The sequence below is a fragment of the Capra hircus genome, chromosome 8 (genome assembly GCF_001704415.2).
Source record: "Capra hircus breed San Clemente chromosome 8, ASM170441v1, whole genome shotgun sequence".
NCBI lineage: Eukaryota > Metazoa > Chordata > Mammalia > Artiodactyla > Bovidae > Capra > Capra hircus.
The window spans coordinates 99,619,675-99,635,605 of record NC_030815.1 but is presented as its reverse complement, the minus strand read 5'-3'; the positions used below and the strand labels follow the sequence as shown (position 1 = coordinate 99,635,605).

Sequence of the window (15,931 nt, the reverse complement as noted above, 5' to 3'; positions counted from 1 at the left end):
CAAAATTAATTCTGGCTAGAATAAGTTGTCTAAGCTTGCTGCACCTTGATCATCTCATCTGTAGAGTGGACACAATCACCTTAACTAGGAGAGTATTTGTAAAATAACAAAGTGATGCCGAGAACAGAGTCCATACTTTGAAACAGCGTTTCTCAACAGGGGGCTTGGAAGATGTTCAATATGTACCAACATCTATCTTTCCTTCTTGAATGAAAAAGGAAAAAAAGAAGAAGGAGAGGAAATGGCAGGATCTTCAGTGGATAACCATGAATAAAATTCCGGACCATGATGGTAAAAGCATCAAAATCAGCAGGCTCAAACTCAAATGCTAATAGAAGCCAGGCAAGTAATATTAATAAGCAAACCACCCCCATGAACAAAAAAAAAAGAATACAGTAGATACTCGACAGAGACATTAGAAATGCTTCAAGTACCTATTATCATGGTAGAAGACAAATAGCTATACACCCTCAACAAAAATGGCATCTTTCTACCCCACCTTGGGTTCTTGGAGCAATGGAGGATGGTGAGGATAGGACCCGGCTGGAAAGAGCACGCTCCTTCTAGCAGGGCAACCACTGCTCTTCGTTTGACAGTCATCATGCAATGCAGAAGGAGAGGCCCAGGGTTGCCAGATCTTAGGACTCCTTGCAAGAGGAGTAAGAGGCTTTGTTTATCCCTAAAATACTCCAGTTCGTAAATGTTGGTCAACCCTCTGATATGACCAACAGTTGGCCATCAGGGTCTTGTGGACATTAGTTTACAACCTAGGTTGCTTCTCCTTTTCAGAGCTCTGCCAGCTCAGAAGGTAGCATATTGACTTGCAGTTTGCCTTTTGTCCACTAAGAGGTAAGAAAACCCTTTCTGAAGTAGAAACTTGGAAAGCCAGAGTGATACATGCCTTTGCTGACTTGAGCTAGAAGCTCTTTTTCATATCTGTTTATATCTGTTAATTATCTTGTATAATTATAAAAGCATATATATTTATAAAAGATATAAAGAAATAATCATTTTAAATATACTTCTTTATATCTGTTAATTATCATCATATCCCTAGGAGGTGCACACTAACTCCATTTTACACATAAAGAAATAGAAGCTTAGATAAGCAATCATTTTGCTCAAGAGCTCACAGTAGCAGCATTCAGATTTGAAACCAAGTTGTTTCATCCAAGTCTGGTGCCTCTTGTGTATTGCAAAGTGGAAAAATAACAGTTGTCTGAGTCTAAAGCTTGTTTTCCTTCCACCTTCTCCCTTGATAAATATTAAGCAGTTAGGGAAGCTCAGAAAGAAACTTAGATGACTGGAATGCCAGTTGGTAAATAATTATTTCAGAGTAGTAATGAATATTTTGAGTCTGGACATATTGCAGGACAGAAATTAGATTCCTCAGTCCTAAAGTTAGATTTTGTGCTACTATTGTGTGTCTTGAATGAGAGATTTTTTAAACAGCAGTGGCAATGTTGAGTCATAGTTCTGGCAGTTTGACCCAAGTGGAGAAATTTCTATAATACTGTATCTGAGTGGTTACCAGGTAATTATTAGAAATTCCAACTTAATTTGGTTTAAACTATAAAGGGATTTGCTGTCTATGGAAACAAAATTTCCAGGCTTTGATTGAACTTCTGGCAATATTTCATCCTGCGGACCAAGAAACTAAAAGCCAGGTTTCCTCTCTGCTTTCTGAAACAGTAGTAGTAGTGTCAGTTACTCAGTCGTGTCCAACTCTCTGTGACCCCATGGACTGTAGGCCGCCAGGCTCCTCTGTCCATGGGACTCTCCAGGCCAGAATACTGGAGTGAGTAGCCATTCCCTTCTCAAGAGGATCTTCCCAACCCAGGGATCAAACCCAGGCCTCATGATTGCAAGCAGATTCTTTACCATCTGAGCTACAGGGAAGATCTGAAACATTGGTATCACACAAAGACTGGGTTCCTGCATGTTTTATAGTAGCTGCCAATCAGCATCTTGTTTATATCCGGATAAAGAGGAAATTTCACTAACTGTCACAAGCGCTAGGAATTGCTTTCTCTTGTTTTCTTATCTTCTCTTGGGTAGTTCAGTTCAGTCTCTCAGTCTTGTCCGACTCTTTGCAACCCCATGAATCGCAGCACACCAGGCCTCCCTTTCCATCACCAACTCCCGGAGTTCACTCAGACTCACATCCATCGAGGCAGTGATGCCATTCAGCCATCTCATACTCTATCGTCCCCTTCTCCTCCTGCCTTCAATCCCTCCCAGCATCAGAGTCTTTTCCAATGAGTCCACTCTTCGCATGAGGTGGGCAAAGTACTGGAATTTCAGCTTTAGCATTATTCCTTCCAAAGAAATCCCAGGGCTGATCTCCTTTAGGATGAACTTGTTGGCTCTCCTTGCAGTCCAAGGAACTCTCAAGAGTCTTCTCCAACACCACAGTTCAAAAGCATCAATTCTTCGGCGCTCAGCTTTCTTCACAGTCCAACTCTCACATCCATACATGACCACAGGAAAAACCATACCCTTGACTAGACGGACATTTGTTGGCACAGTAATGTCTCTGCTTTTCAATATGCTATCTAGGTTGGTCATAACTTTTCTTCCAAGGAATAAGCGTCATTTAATTTCATGGCTGCAGTCACCATCTGCAGTGATTTTGGACCCCCAAAAAATAAAGTCTGACACCGTTTCCACTGTTTCCCCATCTATTTCCCATGAAGTGATGGGACCAGCTGCCATGATCTTCGTTTTCTGAATGTTGAGCTTTAAGCCAACTTTTTCACTCTCCTCTTTCACTTTCCTCAAGAGGCTTTTTAGTTCTTCACTTTCTGCCATGAGGGTGGTGTCATCTGCATATCTGAGGTTATTGATATTTCTCCCAGCAATCTTGATTCCAGCTTGTGCCTATTCCAGTCCAGCGTTTCTCATGATGTACTCTGCATAGAAGTTAAATAAGCAGGGTGACAATATACAGCCTGACATACTTCTTTTCCTATTTGGAACCAGTCTGTTGTTCCATGTCCAGTTCTAACTGTTGCCTCCTGACCTGCATATAGGTTTCTCAAGAGGCAGGTTAGGTGGTCTGATATTCCCATCTCTTTCAGAATTTTCCACAGTTTATTGTGATCCACACTGTCAAAGGCTTTGGCATAGTCAATAAAGTAGAAATTTTTCTGGAACTCTCCTGCTTTTTCCATGATCCAGCGGGTGTTGGCAATTTGATCTCTGGTTCCTCTGCCTTTTCTAAAATCAACTTGAACATCTGGAAGTTCACAGTTCACGTATTGCTGAAACCTGGCTTGAGAATCCTGAGCATTACTTTACTAGCATCTGAGATGAGTGCAATTGTGCAGTAGTTTGAGCATTTTTGGCATTGCCTTTCTTTGGGATTGGAATGAAAACTGACCTTTTCCAGTCCTGTGGCCACTGCTGAGTTTTCCACATTTGCTGGCATATTGAGTGCAGCACTTTCACAGCGTCATCTTTCAGGATTTGAAATAGCTCAACTAGAATTCTATCACCTCCACTAGCTTTGTTCATAGTGATGCTTTCTAAGGCCCACTTGACTTCACACTCTAGGATGTCTGGCTCTAGGTGAGTGATCACACCATCGTGATGATCTGGGTCATGAAGATCTGTTTTGTACAGTTCTTCCATGTATTCTTGCCACCTCCTCTTAATATCTTCTGCTTCTGCTAGGTCCATACCATTTCTGTCCTTTATCGAGCCCATTTTTGCATGAAGTGTTCCCTTGGTATCTCTAATTTTCTTGAAGAGATCTCTAGTCTTTCCCATTCTGCTGTTTTCCTCTATTTCTTTGCATTGATCACTGAGGAAGGCTTTCTTATCTCTTCTTGCTATTCTTTGGAACTCTGCATTCAGATGCTTATATCTTTCCTTTCCTCCTTTGCTTTTTGCTTCTCTTCTTTTCACAGCTATTTGTAAGGCCTCCTCAGACAGCCATTTTGCTTTTTGGCGTTCCTTTCCCATGGGGATTGTCTTGATCCCTGTCTCCTGTACAATGTCACGAACCTCCGTCCATAATTCATCAGGCACTCTGTCTATCAGATCTAACCCTTGGTCTAAATATAGGATTGTTGGTTGGATTAAGATCATTAGGTCAGGGGAGTTCCCTGGTCTCCCAGTTGTTAGAGATCTATGCTTCCATTGCAGGGGCATGAGTTTGATCCATGGCCAGGGAACTAAGATCTCCCAGCCACGTGGTTTGGCCAAAGAAATAAAAAATCATCAGGGTTGAACCCTGGATTTAGGGTTGGAGTAATCCCATACAAACTGCATAGCTGCAATAAAATGGGGGAGGGATAAATTTGCCCACAGAAAATCAAGGTATTTTAGTAGAAAGAGGAAGAAATGGGTACTAGAAAGCAAGTGACAAATATCTGCTACAAAAAACAATTTGGCTGAAGCTATACAGGAAATATTCATAGTTTTTCATCTAGCACACACACACACAAAAGAAAGGCAGATAATTCATTCCTGAGAAGCCTGAATGGAGGAATGAAAAAGCTAGAAAGAATAATTTTGCTGGGATTTCAGCTAGTAGTGGTGGTTGCTGTTACTCTGAAGAAGGTTTGAGGAGTTACTGCTGTTTTTATAAAGCCCAGCAGTTAAAAATATTTACATCTTAAAAGATTGTAAAAACGAAGAATATGAACAAACAACTGCATGTTGTTCATAAGGCCCCCAATATTATCTGGTTCTTGACAGGAAAAGTCTGCCAATCCCTGATCCAGTCAGTCCATAAGAGTGAAATTTCACTACCTCCTAAATAATTGAGGCAAAATAACAAAGTTTAGGGGATCTGGGACTCAAAAAACCAAATTTACAAGAAGCATTATTTTAGAATTAAGGCTTTAGTATCTTTCTCAACTGCAAAATAATTCCTTCAAAATCCTAAATGAAAATAACTTTCATCTATTTAATAGATGAATACCTTGGTTATTTCTCATTTGGTGGTTGCCAGGACTGGGAGAGGGAAGGAGGTGCATTGAAATAGGTAGTAGGAGATTGAAAAGAGACAGACACGTTATTGATTCTGCACACAAGGCCAGCAGTTGTCCGATTCTTACTGACCATATACTGACCAAGTAGTTATGGCATAAAAATGAAATTAGCTTCATGTCTTCCAAAGTTCTAGGTTCTAAGATGTCATGTTCAGTGATGTCATAGAGAAGGTACCCTAATACTCCAGCCAGGATCCTATAATTGGTAAGAGACAGCTACAGTCTGCCAACTGAACCAACAGAAGAGTTTTGTCAGCAATTCCCAGGTGTAAATCATGGTGCAGAATATTAAAGACATGGCAAGTATTTATTTGGCTTCAAGAAGTATTTCAAAAGAGACCGTCTTGAGAGCAGATTTGATTAGCTTTAAGTAATATTTCCTCCATGCAGTACTCCTTTGTTGCTCCGAGGCAAGAAGAGTTTTTTTTTTAATGCTTTTTCTTCCTGCTTTTTCTTGAGGGATGGCATTCTCTGGAGAAAAGCCAAGAGCAAAGTTGATCAGAAAGAGTTTTATCCCTTCCTGCTTCTCGTTTCTTGCTTTTTCTCTAGCTAGATCCAGACCAGCTTGTAACATCCCATTCTGTATCTGATCCCACCGATTTTACCTTGGTTGTACCTGGAAATTTTTCTGGAAGTACAATAGTCCACATTTTTCTCATATTCTAGGAAAGAGAACCCCTAGACATGCCTGTAGAATGGAATGGGGGCATTAATAATTGTTGAGGTGGTATTTCATAAAGCCACTTTCCATCCACTGTCCAGTGGTACTGCTGCAACAGATCTCAATACATGTAAAGGCCAGGGATAATTATTTATAAAGAAGAAAATTGCCTTTAAAAGAGTAGAGAGGTGAAGCACGCATTAGCATCCAGACATTCTGACACCCACTCATTTCAGGGGGACCAGGAGCCGAGGGAAGGGGGACATGTAGGGCCTGGGTCTTCCCTCCACTAGCACCTTCAGACTTAGACTTTTGACGCTTTCCCAAACATGCTTGTGTTTAAGATCACAAATATGAGACCAACCAGATTGAAAGAAGGTATGGCCATTTTTTAAAATAGCATACACTTGCTAATGATTTTACTAATTGTTTTCTTTTCTTTTTTTTTTTTTTTTTTTTTTTGGTTTCCTGGGAATCTCACAGAGAAGCCCTCTCCATCTCCTTCTTAGGTACCTATTCTGAGGACCTATTGTGTCCTTAATGCCTTTATTCAAATATTACATCCAGGTGGTCCTTGGCCACCCAGACTGCAAATGTAATCCAGCTCTCATCCTTCCTTCTTATTTTATTCTTCTCCTTTCTTTCTTTGGGCTTCTCTGGTGGCTCAACTGGTAAAGAATCCACCTGCAATGTGGGAGACCTGGGTTTGATCCTTGGGTTGGGAAAGATCCCCTGGAGAAGGGAACGGCTGCCGACTCCAGTATTCTGGCCTGGAGAATTCTGTGGACTGTATAGTCCATGGGGTCGCAAAGAGTTGGACACAACTGAGTGACTTTCACTTTTTTTCTTTATTTGCAGTGATCACAAATTTACTATATATTTCACTTATCTTACTGTTGACTTTCCCCTAAATGCAGACTTCATGAAGGGAGGGGGTGAAATGTTTTGTCTTTTTGTCCATGCTGTATCCTAGCAGTGTGTCCAGTACCCAGCACAGAGTAGGCCTTACCTGGTACATGTGGGATCACTCTGTACCATGGGAGTATTACCTACAGAGAACTTAGCCAAGTCAAGTTCGTGGGACCAACTAGGTCAGTTTATACCCTAACAACTACTGGGAAGTGAAGAGTTGGGGGTTTCTGAGGATGACATCTAACTTACAACTTCAGAAGCAAGTGAGAAGTGGAGGTGGCATGGCTCTCTGAAAAGTTAATCACTTCTCTCTTGGAGGCATATTATTAAAGGAAGGATGTGTCTTCTTTGAGTCATCAGTTTCACCCCCTGAAAGTAAATCAAATGACAGTGTAATTGTCAGGACTCCCCTATTATAGAGTATATTCCATCTGTATGGAATGAATCCCATCCCTATTTCCAGTGATAGGCCCCCATTGATTTAACTCAATTACTGATCCCACCCCTCCATCTTAATTAATGGTCCAAGGATGAGTGAATGATGGCATTTGGGCCAGAGAGAGAGAGAGAGAGAGAGTGAGTGAGTGAGCTCCATTACCGTAAATAACTCAGGAGGCAATTTTCTATAGTGGTTAAGGAAATGGACCTTGGAGTCAAACTAGTAAGGTTAGTAATTCCAACGATGACACTCACCAGCTGGTTGACCTTGAAAAAAGTTTTAAAATGTTATTTTATTCATCTGTGAAATGGGGATAATAATAATACTGCATAAGGTATGCAGTATTATTGCATTCTCTTCCTTATAAAGATTAAGGAAGAGAATACCAGCCACAGAGTAAATTAGGTACTATTATTGCAATTCCAGTGAGAAAAGGAAAAATAAATCCTGAACAGAACATGGTGTATTAGCAGATTATTCATTTGGTCAACTAAATGCTCCCTGAGTACTTACCATGTGCCACTTAGGGGCCATGAAGGCACTGAAGTGAATCAGGATTGAGCTCTGTAGGGGACTTGTTGGAAGCCAAGTCATGAATGAAATAAGTAGTGTAGGACATTGTTCACAAAGCAATCAAGCATAGATACCATGACATGAGGTCCCAGAAGGAAAACCTTACTTTATTTAGATGATACAGAGAGCTGATAGAAAATTCACTTAAGACATTCAGCAAGAAGCATGTCTTATCCTTAAATGTATGGTTTTAACTATAGCTTTAATAATGATCAGCCTCTCCTCCCCCAAAAAAAAAACAAAAACAAGAAATGATTAAAGGTGCTAAATTAGCTCTCTGTTTAGATTTCTCTGTTAATGCACGTTTGGGTCCTTGCTTTAAAAAATCAGGTGTAGATATCCACCTTGAACACCCATTCATCCTCACCCTCTACCCCTCATCTCTCACTGACTGATCTCAGTCTCTTACCAGAGGTATCCAGCCATTATCAACCATCATTACCAATCCATCTGGTAAATAGAATCCTGAAGTTTTTGTGGGGTCGCAAAGAGTTGGACGTGACTGACTGAACTGAACTGAAAGTTTTTGTGTGGATTTATCATCATTTATGCATACTTAGGAAGATAAATATATATATGCTCGCAGGGACATTTAGGAAAGATGGGGTCCCCTGTAGAACAATGGTGTAGGGCACCATAACTATGCTGTCATTTTGTGCCTTGCATGACTATATGAGATTCAGTGACTGTACACATTTCTTCATTTATGTTCTGGTCTCAGGATGAATTTAAAGCGTTTTTGAAAGCTGCTGGAAACAAACTTGTGGTAGTTGAATTCTCAGCAAGATGGTGTGGTCCTTGCAAAAGGATTTATCCTGTTTTTCATGTAAGTATCATGTCTATTTCACAGTTTTTTAGAAGGGATTTAAAGTCCTTGAATAGTTTTCCCAATAAATCTTAAAAGTTTGGCAGTTATGAGCCATTATGGGGTGATAGTTTTTCCCCCACTTAGTGCCCACTTCTTTATTACTATTTTTATTTTAATTTTTAAAATTTTATTGATGGATAGCTGATTTACAGTGTTGTGTTAGTTTCAAGCATACAGCACAGTGATTCAGTTAGATAGATAGATAGGGATATAGAGATAGAGATTTTTTTTCATATTCTTTTTGCTTATAAGTTATTATAAAATATTGAATATAGTGCCCCTAGTCCTTGTTGGTTATTTGTTTTATGTATATCAGTGTGTATGTGTTAATCCCAATAAATAATCCCAACACAAACTTCCTAATTTATCCCTCCCCCTCCTTTCTCTGTTAGTAAGCATAAGTTTATTTTAAAATAATTGTACTACCCAAGGCAATCTACAGATTCAATGCAGTCCTCATCAAATTGCCAATGGCTTTCTTCACAGAGCTAGAACAAAATTTTTATAAATTTGCATGGAAACAAAAAAAGCAAATAGCAATCTTCAGAAAGAAAATTGGAGTTGGAGGAATAAAGCTCCCTGACTTCAGACTATACTACAAAGCTATTGTAATCAAAACAGCATGGTACTGGCACAAAAGCAAACATGTAGATCAATGGGACAGGATAGAAAGCCCAGAAATAAACCCACATACCTATGATCAATTTGTCAAGAAGTCTCTTCAGCCAGTGGTGCTCAGAAAACTGGACAGCTAGATGTGAAAGAATGAAATTATAGCATTCACTCAGTTCAGTTCAGGTTAGTCGCTCAGTCATGTCTGACTCTTTGTGACCCCATGAATCACAGCACACCAGGCCTCCCTGTCCATCACCATCTCCCAGAGTTCATTCAGACTCACGTTCATCGAGTCCATGATGCCATCCAGCCATCTCATCCTCTGTCATCCCCTTCTCCTCCTGCCCCCAGTCCCTCCCAGCATCAGAGTCTTTTCCAATGAGTCAACTCTTCACATGAGGTGGCCAAAGTACTGGAGTTTCAGCTTTAGCATCATTCCTTCCAAAGAACACCCAAGGCTGATCTCCTTCAGAATGGACTGGTTGGATCTCCTTGCAGTCCAAGGGACTCTCAAGAGTCTTCTCCAACACCACAGTTCAAAAGCATCAATTCTTTGGCACTCAGCTTTCTTCACAGTCCAACTCTCACATCCATGCATGACCATTGGAAAAACCATAGCCTTAACTAGACGGACCTTTGTTGGCAAAGTAATGTCTCTGCTTTCCAATATGCTGTCTAGGTTGGTCATAACTTTCCTTCCAAGGAATAAGTGTCTTTTAATTTCATGGCTGCAGTCACCATCTGCAGTGATTTTGGAGCCTCAAAATATAAAGTCTGACACTGTTTCCACTGTTTCCCCATCTATTTCCCATGAAGTGATGGGACCAGTTGCCATGATCTTCGTTTTCTGAATGTTGAGCTTTAAGCCAACTTTTTCACTCCCCTCTGTCACTTTCATCAAAAGGCTTTTTAGCTCCTCTTCCACACTAGCACCGTATAAAAATGGTATTAAAATAATAATCAAAATGGATTAAAGATCTAAATGTAAATCCAAATACCATAAAGGAAAATATAGGCAGAACACTCTGACATAAATTGCAACAATATCGTTTTAGATCCATCTTCTAAAGTAATGGAAATAAAAACAAAAATAAACAAATGGGACCTAATTACATTTAAAATCTTCTCCATGGAATCATAGTTTTTTTTGGAAGCATCCTGCTTAACCTGAAGATAATTCAGTGAGATCTAATTAGATCATTAGTACACACACCAGATTAATGCTGTTTGTTTGTGGATAATTCTACAAGGATCATCAAAATGTGCAAAAGAGTACAATTGTATAAAGCAATGGATTATTCATAATAATGACATTTTACCAAAGTTCTAGTGTTCAGAACTTCCAAATATTGGAATAGATTATAGATGAACATGGTATTTTTTAAACTATAATAAAAAAGAATAAACTACCCCCAATCCTTCAACCCTATTGAAAAGCAGAGACATTACTTTGCCAACTAAGGTCTGTCTAGTCAAGGGTATGGTTTTTCCTGTGGTCACTTATGGATGTGAGAGTTGGACTGCGAAGAAGGCTGAGCGCCAAGGAATTGATGCTTTTGAACTGTGGTGTTGGAGAAGACTCTTGAGAGTCCCTTGGACTGCAAGGAGATCCAACCAGTCCATTCTGAAGGAGATCAGCCCTGAGATTTCTTTGGAAGGAATGATGCTAAAGCTGAAGCTCCAGTACTTTGGCCACCTGATGCGAAGAGTTGACTCACTGGAAAAGACCCTGATGCTGGGAGGGATTGGGGGCAGGAGGAGAAGGGGACGGCAGAGAATGAGATGGCTGATGGACAGGGAGGCCTGGCGTGCTGCGATTCATGGGGTCGCAAAGAGTCAGACACGACTGAGTGACTGAACGGAACTGAATCCTTCAACCCTATTATCAGAAGAAATCCTATGTCTTACTTATTCCTTTCATATCTGAGCTCCTTTATAAAATTTCTTTGTAAAATATTCTACTTAACTGTAATCGTATATTTATAGTCAGGTCTTTTTCTGTATACACATTGCTTATGTTTTTATCAACTCTCCAGATTATAATTTTCATGTCTATATAGTGTTTCATCGAGTTAATTTTTCTGTTACTCCATTTAAGTGTTTACACCATTTGGTGGGGGGGGGGAGAGTGTACAACATGCTGCAGAAAGAAACTCAGGACATTTCCTCTTCATTTCTCCTTACTGCACAGAAGTTTCACATTTACGGTCCATTCTGTGCGTTCTCCTACCTTAATTATAAAGTTCCGTTTTCTCTACACAACTGAAAATCTATTATTTTTCAGCAGGGTTTCTAACATTTCAATTTTTTTACTTAAGCTCTTAAATCTACTTGAATTCATTCTAACCAGTCATAAACTTTGATATTTAAAAGACACATATTCAGATAAAGAAATTCGCTACATGACATCAGTTCAGTTCAGTCACTCAGTCGTGTCTGACTCTTTGTGACCCCATGGACTGCAGCACGCCAGGTTTCCCTGTTCATCATCAAATCCTGGAACTCACTCAAACTTATGTCCATCGAGTCAGTGATTCCATCCTACTATCTTATCCTCTGTCATCCCCTTCTCCCTCCACCTTCAATCTTTCCCAGCATCAGGGTCTTTTCCAGTGAATCAGTTCTTCACATCAGGTGGCCAAAGTATTGGAGTTTCAGCTTCAACATCAGTCCTTCCAATGAATATTCAGAATTTATTTCCTTTAGGATTGGCTGATTGATCTTCTTGTAGTCCAAAGGACTCTCAAGAGTCTTCTCCGACACCACAGTTCAAAAGCTGAATCAGTATTTCGGCACTCAGCTTTGTTTATAGTCCAAATCTCACATCCATAAGTGACCACAGGAAAAACCATAGCCTTGACTAGACAGACCTTTGTTGACAAAGTAATGTCTCTGCTTTTTAATATGCTATCTAGGTTGGTCGTAACTTTTCTTCCAGGTAGCAAGTGTCTTTTAATTTCATGGCTGCAGTCACCATCTGCAGTGATTTTTGGAGCCCAAGAAAATAAAGTCAGCCACTGTTTCCATTGTTTCCCCTTCTGTTTGCCATGAAGTGATGGGGCCAGCTGCCATGATCTTAGTTTTCTGAATGTTGAGTTTTAAGCCAACTTTTTCACTCTCCTCTTTCACTTTCATCAAGAGGCTCTTTAGATCTTCACTTTCTGCTATAAGGCTGGTATCATCTGTATATCTGAGGTTATTGATACTTTTCCTGGCAATCTTAATTCCAGCTTGTGCTTCATCCAGCCTTGCATTTTGCATGATGTACTCTGCATATAAGTTAAATAAGCAGAGTGACAATATACAGCCTTGATGTACTCCTTTTCCTATTTGGAACCAGTCTGTTGTTCTGTGTCCAGTTCTAACTGTTGCTTCTTGACCTGAATACAGATTTCTTGGGAACCAGGTCAGGTGGTCTGGTATTCCCATCTCTAAGAATTTTCCAGAGTTTGTTGCGATCCACACAGTCAAAGGCTTTGGCATAGTCAATAAAGCAGAAATATATGTTTTTCTGGAATTCTCTTGCTTTTTTGATGATGTTGGCAGTTTGATCTCTGGTTCCTCTGCCTTTTCTAAATCCAGCTTGAACATCTGGAATTTCATGGTTCACATATCAACATCTATTCTGTGCCTAAAATTATGGGAATATCTACAGAGACTATTTTAATATCTGGCAGGTCTCTCTATTCAGACACTTAAAACTTAAGGCTCTCCATTGTTTAGCTTTAGGAGTATAAATATCCTCACCTGCTACAAAGTCAAAGCTGATCAGATTTCATTGGCCAACAAGGCATTTTAGACTCAGGCTTAGTAACGCCTTCTTCCCTTCATACCTTTAGGCCCTGAGGATGGTAAAGTCTCTGCCACCGTTGTGTCCAGGCTCTCACAGCTCCTCCACACCCATCCTTAACTTTATAGTTATTTATATTTAGCCCTTTGGTGATAAACTTCCCTAAATTATCCTAACTTGAATGTGCTGTTTTCTGTTGGAATCCAGACTAATGCACACACAGTTTTGTTTTTAACTTGGGTGTATCCACACTCTGAAATACTATTCAGATGATAAAAAGAGTCAAGTAGACCCATACATAATGATGGAATTCTCTCCAAGACAACATAGAATTAAGTAAAAAGAGGACAATATAGGAAAATTTATGGACTATAGTACCATTTATGTAAAGGAGAGATAAATATACATATACATATACCAGGGCACCCTGGTGGCTCAGACAGTAAAGAATTTGCCTGCAATACAGAAGACCTGGGTTCGATTCCTGGGTTGGGAAGACCCCTGGAGGAGAGCACAGCAAACCACTCCAGTATTCTTGCCTGGAGAATCCCCATAGACAAAGGAGCCTGGCGGGCTACAGTCCATGGGGTCACGAATGAGCAACTAAGCACGCAGCATGTATCTGTGTGTGTATATATCAGTATATATGTAGACAAAGAGAAGCAGAAAATGCATAGCAAATGATTTTTTTTCCATGAAAGGGAGTGAAAACTGGAGTAGGATTGAGAATAGGGAAATTTCATATTTTACTTTATTTTTCTTGTGATGTTTGAACTTTTACAAGAGGACGTGTTTATGCATTCTGTGTCATTTTTTAAAAACACAGAGTACATAATGGATTTGGAGAAAAGGCTTTTATTACTCTAGGGCACTGTATCAGTCAGAGCTCAAAAACTGGAAACAGGAACCAAATTAGACAGAAAAAGAAACTTTAATACGAGGAATTAAATGCTCATAAAATCATTAGAAGGCTGGATGAATGGGCTCCAGACTGGAACCCCAAGAATGACTCAAGAGCACCACAGACCCATTTGAGGGGATCCTAACTTTGCCATAATGAGATATGAGAGGAGACGAGAGGCCACTACTGGGAGGAAAAAAACAACAATAGCAGCTGGGGAGTTAGAACCAGAGTCTGGAAGCTGATGCTGGGCCACTGGACCCTTTAGTACAGCTGCTGCTACCTCCAGCACAAAAACACTCATGATCTTGCTCTCCAGCAGGAACATCCAAAGACAAAAAGAAAATAGCTCCGTCTCACTTCTGCCTTCCCAGTCTTACCTGCATGCGTCTCATTGGTGAAACCAATTTGCATCCAGAACTCTAGCTGCAAGGGAATCCGAGGAATCTTTCCCTTTTCCCGTTTCCAGGCTCTGCAGAAAGGTGGAATGGAAGTGAGCTGACTACACCATTACTCTAGGTGGGGAAGAATCCAAGATATTTTCAAATACACAAAAACTGAAAGTTGACCGCCCAGAGTCTCTACTAAAGGATGCCTGGTAACAAGAAAAAAGTAAATCATAACCCAAAGTGGTTTTTAAGAAGTGATTTAAAGCTTTTAAGTCTTTTAAGTGAATTCCATGGTCCCATTTGATCTGCGCCTTGAGGACTGAAAGCAAGGGCCAGCAACCTTGTCTGCAGAGGTTAAAGATAGTCAATATTTTCAGGTTTATGGGCTGTATGGTCTATATTATAAATACTCAGCTTTGGTGTTATAGCACAAAAGCAGGCGATGGCAATATGTAAATGAATGGGCAAATGTGTTCCACTAAAATTTATTTATGAGACCATGTGGAGTCCTGGATTTGGTGTATAGGGTGAAGATTGCTGACTCTGGGCTAAGAGAATCACCAAGCATAGATCCCCCAAAAGAGCATTTTTGAGAAAAGGAAAATTATAAATTTGTTGAGAAATTGCATGGTGTGATCATGAGAAGGCAAGTACTCTGTGAGGCTAGCTTTCAGTTTATACAGTGGAAGTGGCAATCCATGAGCCTTGAAAAGGAAGCTGAGCCCTGAAAAGGAAGCTGAGCCCAGAGGGAAAAGACCCTTGTATTATAGCCTAGTGAGTTGCTGTAGAGTCATAACGGAGAAGGCAATGGCACCCCCACTCCAGCGTTCTTGCCTGGAAAATCCCATGGACAGAGGAGCCTGGTGGGCTACAGTCCATGGGGTTGCAAAGAGTCAGACACGACTGAGCGACTTCACTTTAACTTTTCACTTTCGTGCATTGGAGAAGGAAATGGCAACCCACTCCAGTGTTCTTGCCTGGAGAATCTCAGGGACGGTGGAACCTGGTGGGCTGCCATCTATGGGGTTGCGCAGAGTCGGACACAACTGAAGCAACTTAGCAGCAGCAGCGGAGTCATAAAGAAGAATGTTAAGGGTTTTGGAATGATCAGCTGTGAATTTGGGGGAAATACTTTTGGCAGTTTGTGTAAGAATGGGTTGGAAAGGCTGAGGCAGGTAATCCAAGTTTAACAACAATGTCAGTGATGGGTTTACCAGAACTAAGGTGGTGGTTTGGGGAGGAGAAAGGAAAGATCAAATTCAGGAGACAGTTTAGAGTTAAGATCAACAGAATAGGTGACCAGATGGTAACAGATTGTATGGGAGGAAGAATAGAGCAGGAGGAGGAGTTTTTGTTGAGGACAGAGGATGGTCCATTGTGGATGGTATGGAATAGAGAGGGAAGGCAGTCTAGCAGGAAACCCACATCTGTACCAGGTCTTCTTAGCTACTACTCAATAGGAAAATGACAACCCTATCCATTTCCTGTCAGACTTGGGAGACTCTGAAAAGTTCATCAATAGAACCTGACTCTGGAATCAGATGTCCATATCTGTCAAATCCATTTCCCTGCCTGACTGCTACCAGGGAGCATCCATATATCTTAAACTTGAAAAGTACAAGTCAGTTTCCCCAGAGTTCCTGGGCAGCACCATCTTCCTGCCAGGCGTGGAGATGCTGCTGATCAAAATCAGCATCTATTTTTTAATCTGAAAAGTACTCTAAAATATCAAAGGCCTCCATATTTATTATCCAAGAGTTTTCCCCCCATTTCCCCATCTTGA

General features: G+C 40.5%; 1 protein-coding gene across 2 annotated transcripts in view; it reads left to right on the top strand.

Moving 5' to 3' along the window:
• The window catches only part of TXNDC8 (thioredoxin domain containing 8), a 36,627-nt gene continuing 25,903 nt past the window's right edge, over positions 5,208 to 15,931 (top strand). Inside the window, exons 1-2 of one of the 2 annotated variants that reach the window (XM_005684292.1) lie at positions 5,208 to 5,299; positions 8,307 to 8,411. In XM_005684292.1, the coding sequence (XP_005684349.1) occupies positions 5,276 to 5,299; positions 8,307 to 8,411 (129 nt within the window). In that variant the 5' untranslated portion in view covers positions 5,208 to 5,275. The remainder of the gene's footprint in view (positions 5,300 to 8,306; positions 8,412 to 15,931) is intronic. The other variant, XM_018052844.1, reaches the window with a different exon arrangement.